The 22,483-nt window shown below is 39.9% G+C and overlaps 1 protein-coding gene across 3 annotated transcripts in view; it reads left to right on the top strand.

Moving 5' to 3' along the window:
* The window catches only part of SLITRK6 (SLIT and NTRK like family member 6), a 56,651-nt gene extending 36,111 nt beyond the window's left edge, over positions 1–20,540 (top strand). The window contains exons 1-2 of one of the 3 annotated variants that reach the window (XM_014055301.2): positions 4,420–5,073; positions 16,244–20,540. In XM_014055301.2, the coding sequence (XP_013910776.2) occupies positions 16,260–18,785 (2,526 nt within the window). In that variant the 5' untranslated portion in view covers positions 4,420–5,073; positions 16,244–16,259 and the 3' untranslated portion in view covers positions 18,786–20,540. Of the gene's footprint in view, positions 1–4,419; positions 5,074–14,906; positions 15,240–16,243 lie in introns of those variants that run through there. The other 2 variants (XM_014055302.2, XM_087726192.1) reach the window with 2 other exon arrangements.
* Positions 20,541–22,483: the final 1,943 nt, after the last annotated feature.

The following is a 22,483-nucleotide window of genomic DNA, read 5'->3' as shown; positions in this document are numbered from 1 at the left end:
TTGCCCAGCACCCACATGTCCATCACATGGTCCAAACAGGCACCGTCCCAACTGGAGATGTCTCCCAGTCACGCCACTCCAGGTGCAGGGCAAACTGTCCTTGACTCTTTGAGAAAGGAATGTTATTTTGACTATATCTCCCATAATCCCCCCTCTCAGTTTCCAACACCATTATATGTGGCAGGCCTGAAGGCCCAATGCAAAATATGGCTTCCAGGCCTGACAATGGTGCTAATGTATCTGGATTGCAAAAACAGATAACCACTAGTTGGTGTAAAAATCCTGAATTTCCAATATCTCTTAGGGGCTCTCTATCAGTACTATGAATTTCTGCAGCCTAAATGTCATAATAGACCCTTCCTTCCTTCCTTCCTTCCTTCCTTCCTTCCTTCCTTCCTTCCTTCCTTCCTTCCTTCCTTCCTTCCTCCCTCCCTCCCTCCCTCCCTCCCTCCCTTCCTTCCTTCCTTCCCTCCCTCCCTCCTTCCTTCCTTCCTTTCTTCTTTTCCTCCCACTAAAATGTGAAGCTTTGGTTTCAGCCAGTACTTGTACACTGTTTCTGTAGAGCAATGATAGCTAAACAGAAGGAGAAAGCATATTAAGAGATTGATTTAAGTGTCCATGACATGCATTCATCAGCCAAATTCATAAAAGGCAGAGTTTAGAGCACGGTTGCATGTATCAATTTCTCTTTTGGCATACAAGACATCAGAAAAGTCATAAATGTTTAGGGCACCACATTCATATCTTGAAGATAGAGTGACAATAATTTCTGAGATTACCCTTGGAAAGGAAAAGAAAACGCATTCACTGTAGCTGCTGAATAATTTGTATCCCTCCTAGATAAACAATTACGCATCAATAATTCTTCTGTCTCAGGGGGAGGGGTGAGAAACCCAGGGTAAATTTGTTGTGGTGGGTGTGTTTTTTCTTTTCTTTTCTTTGCAAAGGTCAGCCAAAGATCTAAATCTGTAGCAGAACACATTCCCAGTTTTTAATCAAAGGGAGTAATGTTTGTGATTGAGATTACTATAATGATTAATAACTCTGATTCATGAACCTGACTTTAAGCCTGCATTTTGAATATCTGGAACAATTCTTACTGTGAGACATATTTATGCTTGCATAAAGCTGAATGACAAAGCTACTTTGATAAGCCTGTTAATGCATGAATGAAACCCCACCACTAATAACACTCCTGTAGCTATGGACAATTATCCAGTGCAGGTGCCTATGTAATAAGAATGTTATAGAACAGGGGTGTCAAACTCAAGGCCCGTGGGCCAGATCCGGTCCACAGGGTGCTGAGATCTGGCCCACGGGGCTGCCTTGGAAACAGCAAAGGACTGGCCTGTGATGATTCTGCCAGTGAAAATGGAGCTCAGGAGGGCTGTGTGTGACCCTCCCAACCTCCATTTTGGGCTGCAATGACCTCCTGCAGCCCTCTGCAAGTGAAAACAGAGCACAAGAGGACTGTGTGTGGCCCTCCCTCCCTCTGTTTTTCCTGGCAGAGTGCTTGGGCCACCACAGGCACTGACTCGAGTGACATCAAGCTGGCCACAGCTTCTCTGGCCACCCCTTGCAAGGTGAAACACAGCCCTGATGCAACCCTCAATGAAATCGGGTTTGACACCCCTGTTATAGAATGTTCTCTTCTTTATCAGTATTAGTCCATTTGTCTACAAATAGAAAATCCCATTCTATTTAAATGCAAGTAAATAATGACCGAGATGTCAACAACAAAGCAAACCAAAACATAGTTTCAGTGTCAGTTTTATTAAATTTGTATGCTGCCCTACTCCCAAAGGGACTCAGGGTGGCTAACAAACTGATAGGGAAAGGGGGCAATACAAAGAAAACAAACAAGACAACAACAAAATACAAAAAACAGATTAAAAAACTCCTCAACTGTCACAACAAATTCGAATGGGGCTGGGAACTCATCAGCCCCAGGCCTGCCAGAACAGCCAGGTCTTGACGGCTTTGCAGAAAGCCTGAAGGGTGGTGAGGGTCCGAATCTCCACGGGAAGATCATTCCAGAGGGTTGGAGGAGCCACAGAGAAGGCCCTCCTCCAGGTCCTCATAGTCCACCATGCAGCCTTAATAATAGCAGGAATCACCCAAGGAACATACCTTGTTCAACATGTACGCTCCTTGGCTCCTAAATAAAGCTAAAGAATAATAATAAATAAACCTTAAGGGGATTTGCTGCTGTACAAAGGCAATTTCCAAGTATCTTTGTACTGCTCCCAAGTATGCCTCAATCTGTTTTTCGACGTCACGGTTATCTTTTGCTTTGGATTTCTTGAGTCTAATTTTTCTTCTAAGACAAATAGTTTGCCAATTCACAACACAACTGGATTCAGTCGATTGGCTTGGGCATTCTCCTAAGACAGAGAGAATCTCAATTAGTATTGTTGCCATCAGCGCAGGGAAATTCTTGGCCAATGTATGTGTGTTGTATAAATTTTAGCAGAATACAGTTGTTGTTGTTGTTGTTGTGTTGTTGTTATCATTGTTAGTTGTGAAGTTGCGTCTGACCCATCCCAACCCCATGTACAATGTTCCTCCAGAGCTTCCTGTTCTCTACCATCTTCTGGAGTCCTTTTAAGCTCATGCCTACTGCTTCAGAGACTCCATCCAGCCACCTCATTCTCTATCATCCCCTTCTTCTTTTGCCCTCAATCTTTCCAAGGATTAGGCTCTTCTCCAGGGAGTCCTTCCTTCTCATTAGGTGACCAAGTAGTTGAGTTTCTTCTTCAGGATCTGGTCTTCTAAAGAGCAGTCAGAGTTGATCTCCTCTAGGACTGATTGGTTTGATTGCCTTGCAGTCCAAGGGACTTGCAGGAGTCTTCTCCAGCACCATAGTTAAAAGGCCTCAATTCTTCGGTGCTCAACCTTTCTTATGGTCCAACCTTCACAGCCATACATTGCAACTGGGCAAACCATAGCCTTGACTATATGCACTTTTGTTAGCAGGGTGATGTCTCTGCTTTTTAGTGTGCTGTCTAGATTTGCCATAGCTTTCCTCCCCAGGTCTTTTAATTCCTTGGCTGCAGTCCCTTATACAGTAGCTTAATGTATACAGTATATAGTAGCTTAATATAATACAGTAGCTTAATGTGTAAGTCTAGTGTTCATCCACAGTTATGAAAGGAGGGGAGGCGAGAATGCATGTGTAACTTGCAAAATGATTAAAGGTTGTAATTTTTTTTCCTATAAGAAAAGTACATCCTTGATATTACTTAAAAACCTACCATAAGCACCCATAGCAGAGATAAAAGGAATATTAAATAAGGAGTTCTTCTTTAGGGTTTTTTTTTTAAAGAAAGAGGGGGAGGGAGAGCTCTTTGATATTCCCACTTCTGACATGGACTTTAAAATAAATAGACTGTGCGAACGTTTCAAAAGCAGTCAGTTAGAAATCAATTTGATGATCTCTCCAGTATTACGCAGTGCCGGAGTTTTCAAAAGTAAAATGTGCACGTATCTATTTACTGTCTTACTAGATTTACTTGTCAGGACTTCCAGGTAGGTGAAAGGGTGTATCAAAAGTTTAAAAAAAAAATTTGAACCCAGGTACCTTAAATGGCTTGATTGAAAGAATGCATCCAAAATCCAAGATCTGTAAGTCCTAGGGGAATGAAATTTGATAACATGGCTGATTCAGTGCTACTGGCAGCTGCTGATACATTGCTGCCATGGTCATATGATCTTCACTTTCACTCTTTGGTGCCACTTACCTGCCTACTGGCAAGGAACCAGGAGAAGGGAGGGAGGGAAGGGAAGGTTTCCAACACCCACATTTCCCCATGGAAGCTCAATGGAGAAGTGACTCCTGCCTCCCACATTCTGCCTTCGGCCCTTCTGGGTTCGGGAACACCTCTGAAACGATGATTGACCCAATGCTGTTGAGTCCTTTACAAAACCCAGCATTATTTCCATCCAAAATTTGATGCCACTCTATGCACGCCTCTGTTCTAATTAAACAATCTGAAGGAGGAAACGGGAATCACATCCTGCTCTTTGACCTCCTAATACATTGTGACAAAACTGTCCTTTCAACCGACAGGTAATTAATGACTGGATAAGCCTCTCTGGGTGGTGGTGGGTTTGGTCCTGCTTGGATTATGGAGGACCAATTTAGGAACAAGATTTCAATATGGAGCGGCAGGCAACCAGACTCCACAAACCCCAAGAAGCATTTCCTTTCCTTCCTCCAGCAATGAATCTCCAGTTGCTTTTGAGAAGACAAGACTTAGATTTTACTTTCAGGAGCTTCAGGTGCTCCTCCGGGTTATGTTTTGGTTGGGAAAGAGGGCAGGGGTAAGAAAGAAAAGGAGGAGGAGGAGAAATAATTGGCAGGAGGAAGAGGAGGAGGAGGGGTTGAGTTAAGGTGGAGCTGCATCTTGTATGAAATATCCCTGGCAGATTTAAAAAAAAAAAACAACCCTGCGATGGGGAAGGGCTTATTAAAGGCTGAGTCAAAAGGCTATTGAAGTCGCTCTTATTTGCGCCTATCCCCCAGGCTCCGGCCATCCCCGACTGCTAACAAACGGAGCTAACGAGAAAGAGCGGAGGGAAAGAGGAAGGGGACATCGCCGCCGCTTGGATCGGTTGAAAAGAGAAGGCAGGCAAGAAGTCATCGTCGTCGCCCCCCCCCCCCCTTCCAGATCCTGCTCAGCGCCTGTTTCATTTCCCTGCATCCCCCCCTCCACACCCCGAAGCCCGCAAACGGTTAACTGACATGCAGAAAGTCAGCCCAGCTGGGAAGTCTGCTGTGCATGTTAATTGAGGCGAAGGGATAACTGTTTACAGGATGGTCTAGTAGTGGCTGCCCTTCCTCCTTCCTCCTCCTCCTCCTCTCGCTGGGATGGTTGGCGCTGCTGCCTCCTTTGGACCGAGGATGTTCAATTCCCAGGACTAGAGAGCTACGCGGGAGTTGCCCTTCTCGGAGAGGGGGGGGGAGAGAAAAAAAGAGGGGGGGGGAAGGAAAGAAAGTCTGCCTTTCGGGAGAAGGGAACGGCTGATCCTGTGCCATAACCGACTTTGTCAGTGGGTGTAGCTGCTGTGCAGGTAAGGACGCGTTCTCTCTCTCCGGCGATGAAGTAAGGAAACCGCGTTTCTCGTGGGCGCGGAAACCTCAGGGACGGATCCCTTGCCCCCTTCCCCATTCTTTGCCGGTAACTTAAGAGCAAGAACAAAGTGATTTGCGGGGGGGATGTCTTGGGAGTCTCTCGTTTTGGGTTAGGGGGTCTGGCGTGGATGAAGTGCCGGAGCATTTCAAGTAGAAAGGAAGCCTAACCTCGAAGAAAAGCATTGAGGGGTGCGGGGAGGAATTACGCGCGTGGAAAGGGAGAGTTTGAAAAGCAATGCCACGCTTGGCTACGGTTAATGGTAGAGCTGAGCAGAACAACGCGGGCGACCTACGAGGGTAGATTTCCCCAACCGTCGTTTGTTGGGCGAAAACTTTGGGCTGCGGGGATCTTCCTTAGGTTGTCCATAATGCCCTCCCGGTAAGGAAAATCCAGAGGAGAATCTGGATTTGGGACTCCTTTGGTTATCTCGTGGAGGTTTGGGATTTTTTCTTGCCGTCGTGTGGAACCGGATGGGTTTGTGAGCTTTGATATGATGAGGAACGTTGCTGTGAGGCGCAACATTTTGGGCAAAAAAAAATCGACCCAAGTCAGGGAAACTCCTCCTGACGATTAGATTTCCCACGGACGCGTTTCCTCTCCTTTCAGGCTGGAAATGGAAACCGCTTATTTCTGGCAATTTTGGGGGGGACGGGGACGGATAGCTTCAATTAAAATACAAATCAGCCAGTTATGAGTCACATTTCTGTAACCTGCAATGTTAATTAATTTAATTGATGTTACTTGGCATGCCTTCTGCTCGGTACATTTATAATATGAGGTTAGCTACTGTGAGACTTACGGAGATCTATGGTCGGTGAGGGGAAAGTATTAACAAGAAACAATTGCAAGAGAGGGAGGGTGGGAGAGAGGGAGGGAGAGAGAGAGAGAGAGAGAGAGAGAGAGAGAGAGAGAGAGAGAGAGAGAGAGAGAGAGAGAGAGAGAGAGAGAGAGAGAGAGAGAGAGAAGGCATTTTTAATGTACAGTTGTATTACCAGTGGCTCTGGAAGACCGGGGTGTATCAAAGAGTAGAAAGATTTTTTTTTTAATCGTTGGTTTTTTAAAAAACCAAAACCCTGAGCTATCCTTTTCATAAGCGCTCAGTCTTTTTCTGCAGAGAGATCAACTATGTGAATTAAAGACTGACAGATTGCAGTATGCTCAAGAAAGTATGGCAATAGTTAACATGGGAATGCTGTCCATTTGAGGAAAACAAGAATTGAAAACTTTTATCCCCCCAAACATGCATGCATGCATACATGCATACATAAATACATACATACATACACACACATACACACATACATACACACATACATACACACATACAGAAAGCAATCTTCAATGCAATCTTAATTCTGCCCAAGGTTATAATCACATGTGTAGAATGTCCTCTTTCCCCATGAAAAGAGTAGATAAATAATACATGAAGAAATAAACCCCAAGATTTTGTTGCAGATAAGAGTATCCAAGAAGCAGTACTGTTGAAATTAGATTGTCAGGTACAAGTCTTGGGTATGCAACTGAATACTTTCTGTTTCTAGGAGTGGTAGGAAGCAAAATACTTTGAAAATATCTGCATGCGGTGTCTTGCTCATCAGTCTGATATGGTGGTGTTGGTGGAAGGGACTCAACCAGGACTATTTAAATGAAACCAAGATTAAACCAAGATATAAATTCCTTTGTATCAAAAGGTACCATATGTGTGTGTGTGTGTGGGTGTGGGTGAATTTTTGTGTGAACAAAAATAGACCAACAAAAGATTAGTAAACTAAGAAATATATTTAGAAACATTGAAATTATAATATCTAGATATTTTAGGGATAAGCTCTGTCAATCTCCATGAGACTAGTACTACTTAACCATTAATATGCATCTCAAAATATTCCCATAGAAAGGAATATATGTGGAACAGTGGAGTCTTTGGTTCTCTCTGAGCTTGGTTGTTTGCCTACAGATGTTCCATCACCCAACTAGGTAACATTATCATTAACACTGTTGATGTTGTGTTAGGTGGGTAATGTCTGCAAGCAAACAACTGAGCTCAGAGTGCACCAAAGGACTACAGATGTTTAAAATGTTCCAGAGAGGGCCATTGATAGCTATAGAACCAATTTAATTGGTTTTGCTAAATGTCCATATACTCGCACAAAGAAAATTTTCTGCAAGAAACAAAAGAAACACCACATCAATTAAAAAAAAAACTTTCAAAGTGAATTCAGATGAGCAGTCTAATAATATACATGCTTATTCGGAAGACCTACCAGGTTTCATAGAATGTACTCTAAGTAAATATGTGAAGACTGCAGCCAATATATAACCATAAGGGCATCTTAGTGGAAACAGGATGCATCCAATCTAGCGTGTTGTGTTTCCTGTCATGGCTAACAAACCAAATGCCCCTAGAAACCCCCCCAAAATCTCAAAACTAATAGCTCTTTTTCCACCACTGTTTAGCTGTGTGACTTTCCCTAACCTTCATTGCAGTTGTGTGAAACGTTTGCCGCAAATCATCTTGATTGAATAAACTCAATTAATGCACAGCAACACTGTGTGATGTTTACATAGAGGAGGCATTTTCTAAACTTGTGGGACTTATAAGATCAGGCACATGCTTGTGGTGAAGTGAAAGACGAACCATTACATTTTCACATAACATTCCTTTCCATGTCAAATCATTTTCTTAAGCGAGATCGACTATATTTAATTAAAACAATCGTTCTTAGTTGATTCCTCAACTTCAACAACCACTTTCCAAACAGAAGATGGTCAAAACCTGGTAGTAACTTCCACTGAATTAATTGGGAATTATTCCAAGAAAGAGTGTCTTAAGCACACACACTGTTTACTCTTGTAGTAGAGTAGCTTTGATTTGCTTGCTTTGTAGTAAATAATTGCCCTCCCCTTTGCCTCAAAAAAACCAAAATAAACTTGCCTGATGTGTCTGAAGTAATCTTTTGTTTTTCTGCTTAGCAATTTTTTCCTTTGAAAAGTTGTCTCTTCATAAATTGCTGCTATAAAACAATGGGAGATGCTCAACAAATGCATTGGATAAAAAGAAAGTTAATGTTTGCAACCATAAATTATTCTCCACATAGAATAGAATAGAATAGAATAGACAGAGTTGGAAGGGACCTTGGAGGTCTTCTAGTCCAACCCCCTGCTTAGGAAAGAAACTCTATAAACCATTTTAGACAAATGGTTATCCATTCTCTTCTTAAACACTTCCAGTGTTGGAGCATTTACAACTTCTGGAGGCAATTTAAATGTAAATTTAATAAGATGTATCCTTCACTAATTTTCATGTCTGAAACCAGGGTTTTATAAATAATGTTAGCCAAAGTACTGCAGCAGTTTTATCCCATGTACACAGTAGATTGAAGCTAATGACACTGTTGACAATCCCACACGTGTCCCTTTGCATGTCTCTTTTCGGTCTATTTTTTTCCCATTCTTTATTACTTCCTCTAGCTTTTGGTCATAATAGACCTAGAATTATTTCTTCATTCTTCATTTTTAATGCTACTTTCAAAGTTTTAGAAGGGCATCCTGTAAGGCAACAGTATGCATAAATCATTGTCTTATGATGGGGACCAGTTAAATAGATTGATGCAACCTGAAGTGTGTGATGGAATTTTGACTGGGAATTCAAAGCCTCCGTTTTGCAGTTTGCAAAATTGCAAACTTAATTGTGAATTGCAAAATTAACTGCGGGCTGCTGTTGAACAACTATCATTTTTTTTGCACCTGTTTCTCTCTCTTTCTTTCTTCACTGTGTCTTTGTATTTGGGATAAAACAAACAAACAGCCCTCCCCCGACCATATCTCCATTTTGTAATTCATTCTTGAAGGCCAGCATCAAAATAGAAAAAAGTAGAAGTATTTTTTTTAAAAAATCAATCTAGCCTCCAACCTGAGAAAGAGATGAAATATGTCTAGAAAATGTATTTATTTATTTGTGCCTCTGGTTAAGTGTTGACTCCTGGTGACTACCTGGAAAAAACTCTGCAGTTTTCTTGGGAAGATTGATTTGCCATTTCTTGATTAGTAGGGCTGAGAAAGAGGGATGGCACAAGGTTCACCCAGTTGTCTTTGTGCCTAAGGAGGGACTAGAACTCATGCCTTAACTATTTCACCAAACTGATTCTTATGTCTAGAAAGTATCTTTAGAAGTCTTGAATTTAATGTCCCAAAGGTGCTTTTTCAAGAAGCAACTGGACTTTCTCTGCTTTTCCTTGAACACTTTTCGCTTCATAACTAAGAAGCTTCTGCAGTTCTGAAGAAGCCTCTTGGGTGACAAGAGAAACATCTTCAAGGAAGAGCGAAGAAGGCCCAGTTGCCTCTTGAAAAAGCATCCTTGGGACAGCCATGACCTGGATGACTTCATAGACATCTAGAATTGAACATAACCAATTGAGAAACTGATGTGTTGCATGCATTTTGAACTACCCTGCAGGGCTGCCCTAACCATTTCCTTCCAATATGAATGATAAAGAAAATCAAATTCATTTCTTATTGACTTTACTTCTGTTGAGCTGTTTAAAATATGTTTCCCATTAAATAAGAATCCAAAGGTAGACAAGCTAATTGTTGATGTTCAGAGAGAATATGATGGACTGTGTCAGGTGAAAGCAACCAGAACCACTTGCAAATAGTCTCAAACAGAAGCTTTAGGGCTAGTGGTCTGTTACAATAACCCCCAACCGATTGACTGCATTCCCTTGGGAATGATCAGATAAGGGTTCAAGAATTCTTAAGGGAGGTCAGACCAGTGCTGCTTTCTGCAGTGCAAAAACTCTACAGTTGACGCCTCTCAACCCCTCCCTCCCATCTAGCTGGAGATTCCACCACAGACTTGATATGCTGGGGTGGAATCTACATTATAATCATTGGTTTCTCCATTGTTTTCCATGGATAATTCTCCTTGCTATCCCAGATCATTTTTAAAAAGTAGTTTCTCAGTGACCTGATGGTTGTTTATTTTTAATCACACAGCAAGTGCTTTATCCAGACGTTTCTCTTTAATTTTAGTATATCTATTCCCTCTGCTTTCTTTCCCTATCATTCAGCTACAATTTGAAACCTTTGTTCAGTGGTATTTGAAGGTGAGGCGGCTTTGATCATACCTTTCTCATTAAGAGCCCTTTCACTGTGATTTTGGCAAGCTCATCTTTCCCTTCCTCGGTTTGGTTCTCAGTATATTTAACAATCAATACTGACCAGTCCTTCTTGAGCTATTATCCCCATATATATGTACACTTATAAGTACCCACATATAGGTAGCCCTTAGGTTTCGCACAGAGGCTTTCTTATGCTTCTATAAACAGTGAGTTTTCTCAAGTCTTTTGATAGCAACTTCATAATAATTTATTCTCAGTCCTGAACTCTGCAAATGATTTACCTTGGATGGAAAAAATGTAATTCAGTTTAGGCTTACCAAGGAATATATTCCACTGAATTTGAGGTCTATCACTTATTTCCCTGAAAATAAGACCTCCCCGGATAATAAGCCCAATCGGGCTTTTGAGCGCATGCGCTGAAATAAGCCCTTCCAAAAAATAAGCCCTCCCTGAAAATATTGCAACACAGCAGCAGCCATGAGGTCACTATGCTCACTGCCTCCTGCACCTTAAAAATAATAAGACTGTCCCGAAAATAAGGCCAAGAGCTTATTTCGGGGGGTCAAAAGACCCATGAAGTGCTTATTTTGGGGAAACACAGTAGACCTATAAAATAGTGCTATGGGATATATTGATGTTTGCAGCTTTTTGGCTTTAGAGTGTCCTGGTTTTAGAGAATCAAGTTAACACTACCAAGGAACTCTAATTAGCATTTCTTGCTATAAAATAAACAGTTACTATAGTTGCAGAATGAAGCACAATGACTAAATGAAACCATGTGCAGATAACTAATTCTTTAAACTACATTAACTAACTCCTGTCTATGTTTTCTTCAATCATCTGTAGCAGGAAATCTAGATAGACCATATTACTACTCAACATTTGATAGACAACACAATTTTTACCAGAAAAACAATACAATAGATTTGCTTCCAGTGCCAATCTTACTGCTGATAGAAATATGAGGCTATGCTAGTAAAGAATCAAACATTCCTTTGAGGAGGACAAAATCAACATTTTATTTAGAAGTATTTTTCTGAGTGGTCCTTGGTGCTCTCTGAATTTGGTTGTTTTCTTGCAGACATTTCATTACTAGATAACACAGTTTGGGTAATGAAACATCTGCAAGAAAACAACCAAGCTCAGAGAGCACCATGGATCCCACATTTAGAATAGAATAGAATAGAATTCTTTATCGGCCAAGTGTAATTGTACACACAAGGAATTTGTCTTTGGTACACATGGCCTCAGTGTAGATAAAAGGGAAAAAAAAGAAAAATATACAGGTGAAACTCAAAAAATTAGAATATCATGCAAAAGTTCATTTATTTCAGTAATGCAACTTAAAAGGTGAAACTAATATATGAGATAAGACTCATTACATGCAAAGCAAGATAGTTCAAGCTGTGATTTGTCATAATTGTGATGATTATGGCATACAGCTCATGGAAACCCCAAATCCACCATCTCAGAAAATTAGAATATTACATGCAATCAATAAAACAAGGATTGTACATAGAACAATATCGGACCTCTGAAAAGTATAAGCATGCATATGTACTCAGTACTTGGTTTGGGCCCCTTTTGCAGCAATTACTGCCTCAATGCGGTGTGGCATGGAAGCTATCAGCCTGTGGCACTGATAAGGGGTTATGGAAGACCAGGATGCTTCAATAGCGGCCTTCAGCTCTTCTGCATTGTAATGAATCTTATCTCATATATTAGTTTCACCTTTTAAGTTGCATTCCTGAAATAAATGAACTTTTGCACGATATTCTAATTTTTCGAGTTTCACCTGTATTCATCAAGAATTATAAGATACAACACTTAGTGATAGTTATAGGTTACTAATAAGCAATCAAATCATACTAGGAAACAAACAGAACAATATAAATTGCAAAAATACAAGCAACAAGGTATAAGTGGGAGGAGATAGGTAATAGGAATTATGAGAAGAATAATAGTAATACAGTCTTAGTTTGACAGTGTTGTGGGAATTAGTTGTTTAGCAGAGTGATGGCATTCAGGGGGGAAAAAACTGTCCTTGTGTCTAGTTGTTCTGGTGTGCAGAGCCTTATGGCATCGTTTTGAGGGTACAAGTTGAAACAATTTATGTCCAGGATATGAGGGATCTGTAGATATTTTCACGGCCCTTGTGCAGTAAATAGGTCCTCAATGGAAGGCAGGTTGGTAGCAATTTTTTCCTGAAGTTCTAAATTATCCTCTGAAGTCTGTGTCTCTCTTGTTTGGTTGCAGAGCCAAACTAGACAGTTATAGAGGTGCAGATGACAGACTCAATAATTCCCCTGTAGAACTGAATCAGCAGCTCTTTGGGCAATTTGAGCTTTCCGAGTTGGCGCAGAAATAACCCTGAGCTACAAACAGTCTCCTTTATAAGTATTTTTCTCTCCAGTTTTTATTTGGTTGTTGTTTCTTTTTTGACTCAATTTTTCTACTACATCTTTGATTATGTACCATATTCTTTGGGAAAGTGTTTTTATCCTTCTTCTTGTTTATGCCAATACCCTAATCCTGAATATTAATACACACAACATTTTATAAGTAGCAGCCCATTATTTTTTCTTAATGGTGAGAATAGCTTTCCTTTATTCCACAAAGGGCAGGTGAAGTCTTTCTTAGATTGATTTAGTGGCTTAGAACATACTCACATTCTCAAGGATAAATTTTCAAAAAAAAGCATTTAGAAGTGCAGCTAGATAACTACAGAGCCCAAATGCAATGCTTTGCTCAATGATCTGTTTAGATGAAACATGCCATTAATCTTTGAGTTCTTCCTTCCCTATAGTTATTCTACACTCTGAGCAGGTGTAACTTCAAATTTAAATTTATTTAAATCACAGATGAGCAATCTACAATCCAACTGTCCCATTAGGTTCTCTAACTTTGTTTTTTTGTGAATCCCTGAAGCACCTCCAAATCACATCACAACCAGTTTGGTATAATTGGTTAAGAAGCTGACCTAGAAACCAGGGGACTGTTCTAGTCCCTTCTTCGACATGAAAGCCAACTGGGTAACTTTGTGCTAGTCACTGACTTTCAGCCCAATTCACCTCACAGAGTTGCTGTCAAGGAAAAAATAAGAGAAGGAAGGACTATTAAGTATGTTCTCCATCTTGAGTTATTTATAAAAACAATGAAGATGGGATAATTAATTAATTCAGTAAAATCCAAGCCATTCTTCATTCTCTACGAAAACCAAGCATTTCAGATTGTTGCTGAAGTCATTGGGTAATTTTGTATGGCAATCTAAGCTGTTTGCCTTCCATGCTGCTCCAGCTGTTCTTGTATCTTTCCCTAGTCCTGATGGTAATGATTTTACAGTGAGGTGTACTTTAACCATTACTGCCTTTGATTGGTTATTCACTTCCTTGAATGTTGTAGGGAAGGCAAACATCACTGGCTGCACCCCGGTCCAATCACATTTACCATCTCCTACCTATTCCTTTTAGAGATAGTTTCTTTTCTTTTCCCAGATGTTTACACGTCTGGATGCCTTCAAAGCCCCTTCTCACATTCTCTCACTTGACACTAATGCAGATTCTGGCTCCCCACCATGATGCTTTATTGTCTCCACCTACCTTGATGTTGTAGTGATTAAAATAAAAGGAATGTGGTCCCTCACTCAGATGTTCTACTATGGTCTGTAAAACATCATGGAAGCAAGAAAGTGATAGTTAACTTCATAAAATGTGAACTTTGTAGTTTCATTCTTATGTCTGTATACTGACACTAAGGTTAGTACAAGTCATACAAGCAGGTAGAGATTGACAGGGCAAACCCAGAGGGAACATATGTGTACTCTGTTTCCCTGAAAATAAGACCTCCCCAGATAATAAGTTGAAGTGTGCTTTTTGAGTACATGCACTAAAATAAGCCCTCCCCCCAAAATATTGCAATGCAGCAGCAGCCATGAAGTGACCACGCTTGCCACCTCCTGCACCTCAAAAATAATAAGACCTCACGGAAAATAAAGCTAAGTGTTTATTTTGGGGGGGTCAAAAGAAAATACGACCTTGTCTTATTTTCAAGGAATTATGGTACAAGCAGAAGAGGGAAGGAAAACATGGTGGCCAGGAAATCTGACTGGATTCTATGACTCTTATAAACTATTATTTATATCAACTGGGAAAAACTGACCAGATGAGTCTCTTCATCAACATAACCAGCTAAGAACGTAGCATCCTAGTAGCCCCAACTAATGCCATACATGGTAGTGATCAACCATCCTGGAAGTGGATATGTCACTTGCTGGGTCTAATTAGAGCTGGAGGGAACATTAATCTGGAATGAAGCATAGTAAACTAATCACTTGGAAGAATTTAACATAGTCCAGGATAGGAAGCAGGCCCTTCAAAGCAGAGACAAAAGAAAACTTTATAGTGAGCTGGGAGTGGGAAGAAGATTATGCCACCCATTGCTGCACTGGAAAAATAAAGAAGGGTAGGCCATACCAGTGATGGAACATGGATAAAATATGCATCTGATCTCTTGCCATTTTTTTTGTCTCCTCTGCTTTCAGAAGATTAAAACAAACAAACAAAAAACAACAACCCTGAAATGCAGCCCTATGATCGCATTCCCAAAAGAAATCATCACACCATCATGATTATACAGTGGAATTTGGTTTTTTTTCCTTTTGTCTTACAATGATGTGCATGCATAAATGTGAATGTGCGAATTGGCTGGCCATTTCTTTCCTATAAATTATATTTTATTTTCAAAGACACAAAGCAAATATGTTACTTTGACACGCATCAGGCCTATGCCATCTTAGATATTAAATATTAGGTTCAATGCAACCTCTGGGATGTTATTTTGGAGAAAGTTGGACTGGGGACATTAATTGGGGGGGAAGGGTGTCTAACCTTTTGTGCTGAAAAGTGTTTTACCTCCAATCCTCTAAGAATGATTGCGTGAAGAGCAATTACCCCACTTCAGAAGAAGAAAGTGACTTCCCCAATGTGGAGTAAGCCATAGTTCTACCATAAACTTTATGTATTTTAAGGCTAAACTAAATTATCTTGGAAATTGGAAGCAATGCATGACCAACTAGTTCTCAGTTTTTAGGCTAGTTAGTTTTTAGGCTAGTTAGTTTTTCACAAAAACGGGCCCATTTCTTTCCCAAAAAAAGACACAGATAGCCTTTAGGCAGTGACGTGCGGTGAGGTTGATACCTGGTGAGGCTCAGCAGGGCATCATCCCCAGCCCCCAGGAGCTCTCTAAAAGCTTCCTAGAGGCTATCCATGCCCTGCACTGCCATTTTGGTGAAGGGGGCAGGGTTTCATGAGGCAAAAAAATGCTGTATTCAGCGTATAAGATGCACCCAGATTTTCAGCCTCTTTTTTGAGGGAAAAGGGTGCGTCTTATAGTCCGAAAAATATGGCATTTGTATAGAATCCTTTTCATTGTATTGAATTGAAAACCCCTGATACTGTATTAATATTGCACTATACAGTAAATGAGATGGATTTTTAAGAATGTTTTGAACTTTCTTAAGGCAGAGAGAGCTATAAAGCTCTTCCAAAGAGGGAAGAGGGCAACTAATAATCCTCTGGGCAATGACATTAACCTCTGGAGTGCTGTCCTATCTGCCACTGTGCAACTGGCAAACCATACACAGGTGCAGTAAGTTAAAATACTCTCGATGCTGCAGCGGTAGAAGGTCACCAGCAGTTTTTAATTCAGCTGTTGTTTCCTGAGAAGTCTCCGGTAGTATAATCTCTGCTGGGCCCTTTTGACCAGTATTGCAATGTGAGCACCCCAGGTCAGGTTCTCTTTTATGATAACCCCCAGAACCTTAACATTGGCCACTTGCCGCTAGACTAGACAGTGATTGTAATATTTTTGTGGATTAGAAGGGCTATTTTTTTTTCCAGTAGCTGATTTATATATACTAAATTATGCTAAGTTTGTTTTTCCACCAAAGTTGAAGGAAAAACTAAAATGTCTTTAATTTATTGTACTTTTCAGACGCTGTTGGATTACCATGAAGCTCTGGATAATCACATTAATCTTAATGGGGGTTGCTTGTGATGTGCTATATTCTGAACTAGCATCATCGTCAACTGTTGGCTCTTGCGAAGACTTGTGTTTTTGTGAAGAAAAAGACAGCATCTTAATTATAAGCTGTGAAAAAAAAGGCATCAAGGAGATATCTCAAGTCCATGTTCCACCATCCCGGCCTTTCCAACTTAGTCTTTTAAACAATAGTTTGACTATGTTACAGGTCAATGATTTTGCCAGCTTTATCAATGCGATCACATTGCATCTTGGATTTAACTACATTGTGGACATCGAACCAGGGGCATTTAATGGGCTAAGTCTCCTTAAACAACTCCATATCAACCACAATTATTTAGAAATACTTAAGGAAGACACCTTCCATGGACTGGAAAACCTGGAATTCCTTCAAGCAGACAACAATTTCATCACAATAATTGAATCAAGTGCCTTCAGCAAGCTCAACAGGCTTAAGGTGCTTATTTTAAATGACAATGCCATCGAATTTCTTCCTCCCAATGTATTTCGCTTTGTTCCATTAACTCACCTGGATCTTCGAGGGAACCAACTACAATCATTACCTTATGTTGGTTTTTTAGAACACATTGGCCGAATCCTAGACCTTCAGATAGAAGATAACAAATGGATCTGTAATTGTGACCTACTGGAGTTAAAGAGCTGGTTAGAAAACATGCCTCCTCAGTCCATAATAGGGGACGTTGTATGCTACAACCCTCCCATTTTGAAAGGTAGCATTTTAAGCAGATTAAAAACAGAGTCCCTCTGTCCAACTCCACCCCCAAATGACCTTGATTCTCCATCAGGGTCATTGCCTTTGGTGATTACAACATCAATAAGTGATAGTCATTTCTCAACAAAGGTGATACCTATTTTTAAAACTCCCACCAAGGAATCCAGTTTAACACCTCATGTTACGAAACCAGCTACCCTTCTTCCCGGAGTATATTGCCCTATACCATGTCAGTGCACCAGCAATATCCTTTCAGGGATTTTGATGCAATGTCAGGAACAAAACATTGAAAGCTTGTCAGATTTAGGTTCTCCTCCCCCCAATCCTAAAAAGTTGATTCTTGCCGGAAATATAATCCAGACATTACTGAAATCAGATCTTGTGGGTTATGACAGTTTAGAGATGCTCCATTTGGGAAACAATCGTATTGAGATGTTAGAAGCAGGATCCTTTATAAATCTCACTGAATTGCAAAAATTATATCTCAACGGCAACCATCTCACTAAATTAAGCCGTAATTTGTTTTTAGGCCTGCAGCGCCTTGAGTATTTGTACCTTGAATATAATGCCATCAAGGAGATTTTACCTGGTACTTTCAGTCCAATGCCAAAACTTAAGGTCCTGTACCTAAATAACAACCTCCTCCAAACTTTACCATCTCATATCTTTTCTGGAGTTCCACTAGCCAGGTTGAATTTGAAAACCAACCAGTTTTCCCATTTGCCCATAAAAAATGTCCTAGATGATCTAGATCTACTAGTACAAATTGAATTAGAAGACAACCCCTGGGATTGCACTTGTGATTTGGTCGGGCTACAACAATGGATACAAAAACTAAATAGGAATACAATGATGGGAGAAATTCTCTGTACCTCTCCAAGACATCTGGCTAAAAAGGAACTGAAATCTCTGAACAATGATATGCTTTGTCCCACTTTGATGAACAGCCCAGCCCTCCCAACTCATCCTAGCTTCTTAATCATCACAACTTCACCAACTACCACCAGTTCGGCGGACACTATTCTGAAATCACTCACCGATGTTATCCCTCTCTCTGTTTTAATTCTGGGGCTCTTGATTGTGTTTATAACAATGATTTTTTGTGCGGCTGGCATTGTTGTTCTTGTTCTACATCGACGGAGGCGGCACAAAAAGAAACAAACAGAAGAACAAGTGAGGGACAACAATCCAGTCCAGCTTCAATACAGCATGTATGGTCATAAAACAACACACCATACTACCGAACGTCCAGCCTCAACTTTGTATGAACAACATATGATCAGCCCCATGGTTCAAGTTTATCAAAGCCCATCTTTCAACTCCAAATTTGCAGGTCCTCAAGATGATAGGAATGATAAGGACGGGAATGATTCCAAACACCTTCGGCGAAGTCTCTTAGAAAGGGAACATTCCTCTCCTCTCACTGGTGGTCCAAATGTCAAGTACAAAGCTACAGACCAACCTGCTGATTTTTTGTCCTTCCAGGACACAAGCTCACTCTATAGGAATATTCTTGAGAAAGAGCGAGAACTCCAACAATTGGGGATAACGGAATATCTTCGAAAAAGCATCGCTCAGCTACATCCTGAGATGGAAGTACATTATCCAAGAGCTCATGAAGAACTAAAACTGATGGAGACACTTATGCTCTCGCGGCCCAGAAAAGTTTTACTAGAACAGACTAAAAATGAATATTTTGAGCTCAAGGCCAACCTGCATGCTGAACCTGACTACTTGGAGGTTTTGGAACAGCACACATGAAACGAAACACCATCTTTGAAGGCTTTGAATCAGAAACTCTTAGGTTTGTCTTACATTTGAGAACTTTGTAAATAAAAGTGCCTTATGATAATGTGTCACCAATCAGAACTTTAAGCACAGCAGTAATCTGAGTGAAAAGAAACTCTCAGGGATAACTGTGTGAAGCCATGGGAAAGTTTTCAGGCTGTGTATATCTTACTCCCATTTTAAAATGTGAACTTTGTATAACTGGATTCTGAGAAGAAATTCAGTTTGCTTGGCCATATTCCTCTAGGTGTGTATTGCAGTCCCTAATGTTTCTTCTTTTTTTAAAAAAAAATGTTGATTTCGCTAAACAGACGTTTAAAACATTTGTTTCTTCAGTTTCCTTCTCATTTTTCCCATGTAGGCAATATTTAATTAAAAACCTACAAGGTTCTACTTAGCCAGCTGCTAGAAATTAGGGAACATTAGTTATGGATGAGTCCGTATATATGAACAAATTCTACATTGCAGTAGTACATCATCATTATAAAGGGAACTATGTGTTTTTGTTTCAAAAGAAAAAAATCATTTGTGAGCTTCCAAGGACTGCAGTATTTAGATACCTTTAATTTGGAATGTTGTTGATCCAAAAAAAAATGAGGTTGGAATGGGAAAGTGGTATATTATCAGGAATTTAAAAGATATAATGGAAATTTTGTTACTTTCCCTCGATGGCATTTTTAATCACATTTTGGGACAATCTTCAGTATAATGCTGCTATATAGACTCCTGTGCGACATTGGATTGACACAGTTTGAAACGCTACTGAGAATTTAATGTAAATATATTCGTATACTGATGCACCCAATTTTTATTTTATTTTTTACTGTATTTATATGATTGGCTCCCCTGGTAATTTTTTGATAACGTCACTTTGCTGTGGCCAGTGAATTTCAGTCGGCACGTCAGACAAGAAATAAGCCATCAGAACTTGTTTCTGGCTGTGAACACACTGTCTTTGCCATAACGATATGGCAGAAGAGCATTTCTCAGCCCTCTCTGCCCCCCCAAAAAAAGGTCTGGTTTGAACATGGTAGGTGAGTAAAAGTCACAAACCTGGGAAGTTGCATTGAGATTAATTATTGTAATCTTATGGATACATGCTTAGATATGTGCTTTTGCAACATTTGTATGGGTATGTTAATGTTGCATACATAGATGTCGGTGGCTAACCATGTAAAGGTTACTCCACCGGAGAACTCCACAGCTTGGTGTGTATAGAATTGTGGTCAAGTTTAAATACAATGATGTTTTTTGTCATACTTGATCTCATGTGTAAACACAGCTCACATTTAATATGGCCTAATCTACAATCCTAATTTTGCTTCTAAGAAGAAGAAAATCGTTCAATCCAATTCTGACTATTTCACAAGTCTGTCTCTGCATTTTTTAAACACAGATCTGCTCACAATTTAGGTGTGTGTGTGTATGTGTGTTTGTGTGTGTGTTAGTGTGTGAGAGAGAGAACAATAAAGTGCAAGGAGCAAATCTGTAGAGATCAATTGTAACGTAGCACGAAAATAATATTTAGAATTAAGGAGACAAGAAGCAGGACAAATTTATTTTACTATAAAGTTTAGTTTAGAATCATTTGTATTATTTATTCTGTACAATTTGTATCTTTTAAGTTTGAAATTACAATTATTATTCTTGGGTGCCTTTCAAGCAAATCAAAGAATTTAATCATGATAAATAAAACTGACAATAAAGGGATCCCTTTTTTTAAAAAAAAACATGCTTCTTTGTATTAAGATGCACTTTTTAATTCTCTCTCTGTCTCTCTCTCTCTCTCTGTCTCTCGTAAGCTCTATATGCATGAGTTCAGATCCTTTCTAAAATCAAATGGGAGTCTTCTGTCTGTTGCCATGCATACAGAAGTGTCTTGTTCTGGGGGGCAAGATGGCAGTTAAATACCAGTGTATGATTGAAAAAGTGCCAAAATGGTAATCTGACCTGCATTTCCCCTCCTGATTAAGTTACTCTTTTGTAGACCAGCCATCCTTTGATAAATATCTCCTTGCACAGCCCCTTGGGACTGAAAAAAATCAGAAAGAGCCTGGTAGCATCTTCTCCTCAAGATCCCAATAATTACAAGCAGGGAAATGTCTATATAAGTGATGACAGTGAGACTTATGAATGGCATCTACCATAAATAAATCATTTTAATAGCGTCCCTACTGATTGCTTACATAGTATCTTTGACTTAGATGTAAAGTATTGATTTTTGTAGAGAAAGTTCATCCCTGGAAAGTAAAGAAGAAAGACATTAAGATCAAATATTTCATTTATTTATCTGATGCAGTACTACAGAAAACAAACTATATCTTCATATCTGCTTGGATACTTATTTATGTTTGCACTGGATTTTTGTTAATATATTCCAAATCAATATTTTCCTGCTGATACCTCCAAGAATGTTGGTCAACTACTCTCAGAATTATATGTGAGCAAAGGTTGGTGAAAGTATTAGCCTCCAAACAATAAATACGGAGAAATGAAACAGTTTAAGAATGATCCCTTTATTGAGGTGAAGCATAATGCTCTGAAGCTAAGAGCCAAGGTTGCGCAGTGATTAGAGTGCAGTACTGCGGGCTACTACAGCTGACTGCTAGCTGCAGTTCAGCAGTTCAAATCTCACCGGCTCAAGGTTGACTCAGTCTTCCCTCCTTCTGAGGTGGGTAAAATGAGGACCCAGATTGTTGGGGGCAATATGCTAACACTGCAAACCGCTTAGAGTGGGCTGTAAAAGCACTATGAAGCAGTATATGTCTAAGTGCTACTGCTATGCTGAAGATAGAGGATTGTGTACTTTATTTAGAATCTTAATAGACTGAATGAATACAGAGATTATCTCTATCTCCATTTCTACCTGAATAAAGTATCAGCATCTGGGTTGCGTTCTAAATAAAACTAAAAGTTTTCCTGTGAGTCGTATCCAACTCTAGGTGCTCATCTCTGTTTCTTGACCGAGGGAGCCAGTGTTGTCTGAAGACAATTTCCATGGCGATGTGGCCAACATGGATGTATGTGAAAGCTGCACAGAATGCTGTTACCTTCCCACCAAAATTGTATCTATTAATCTACTTATGTTTGCATGCTTTTAGACTGCTAAGTGGGCAGGAGCTAGAGCAAGGAACGGTAGTTCACCCAGTTGCATGGAGCTCGGGTCTCAAACTTGGGCTGCCAAATTTCTAGCTGTAAGGTCAACATTTTTAGCTACTGAATGTCTCCCTCCCTCTCTCTCTTTGTGTGTATGTGTCTCTTTCACACAGAGAGAGAGAAAGAGAGAGAAAGAGAGAGGGAGGGAGGGAGGGAGGGAGGGAGGGAGGACTGTAACGGGAGACATTTTCATTATACTTTATCTAAATAAATCAAATGTGTATGTTACAAATGTAGAAACATGATCGCTGAGCCCTTTATAAGAGGGAGGTGGCAAGTCGAGAGCTTTGTTTAACTATGATTCATGATTAACCTTATTAATGATGATTCAGCAGATATCCTTAAGTGACCTTCAAAATATAGCATCTATCTTCTCACCCTTCACCACCCAATTTTACCAAAATGTAATTGTGAATTCTAATTTTCCAGTTGAATTAACTGGATAACAAATAAATCAACTGCCTTCAGAATTCAGTAGTCAACTAATTTGTGTTTTTTTTTCTTAAAAAAAAGAA

Source organism: Thamnophis sirtalis, unplaced genomic scaffold (genome assembly GCF_051295495.1).
Source record: "Thamnophis sirtalis isolate CommonGarterSnake01/CBP01778 unplaced genomic scaffold, rThaSir2_p1.2 scaffold_12, whole genome shotgun sequence".
NCBI classification, from domain to species: domain Eukaryota; kingdom Metazoa; phylum Chordata; class Lepidosauria; order Squamata; family Natricidae; genus Thamnophis; species Thamnophis sirtalis.
This window is presented reverse-complemented; position numbering and strand designations above follow the sequence as displayed.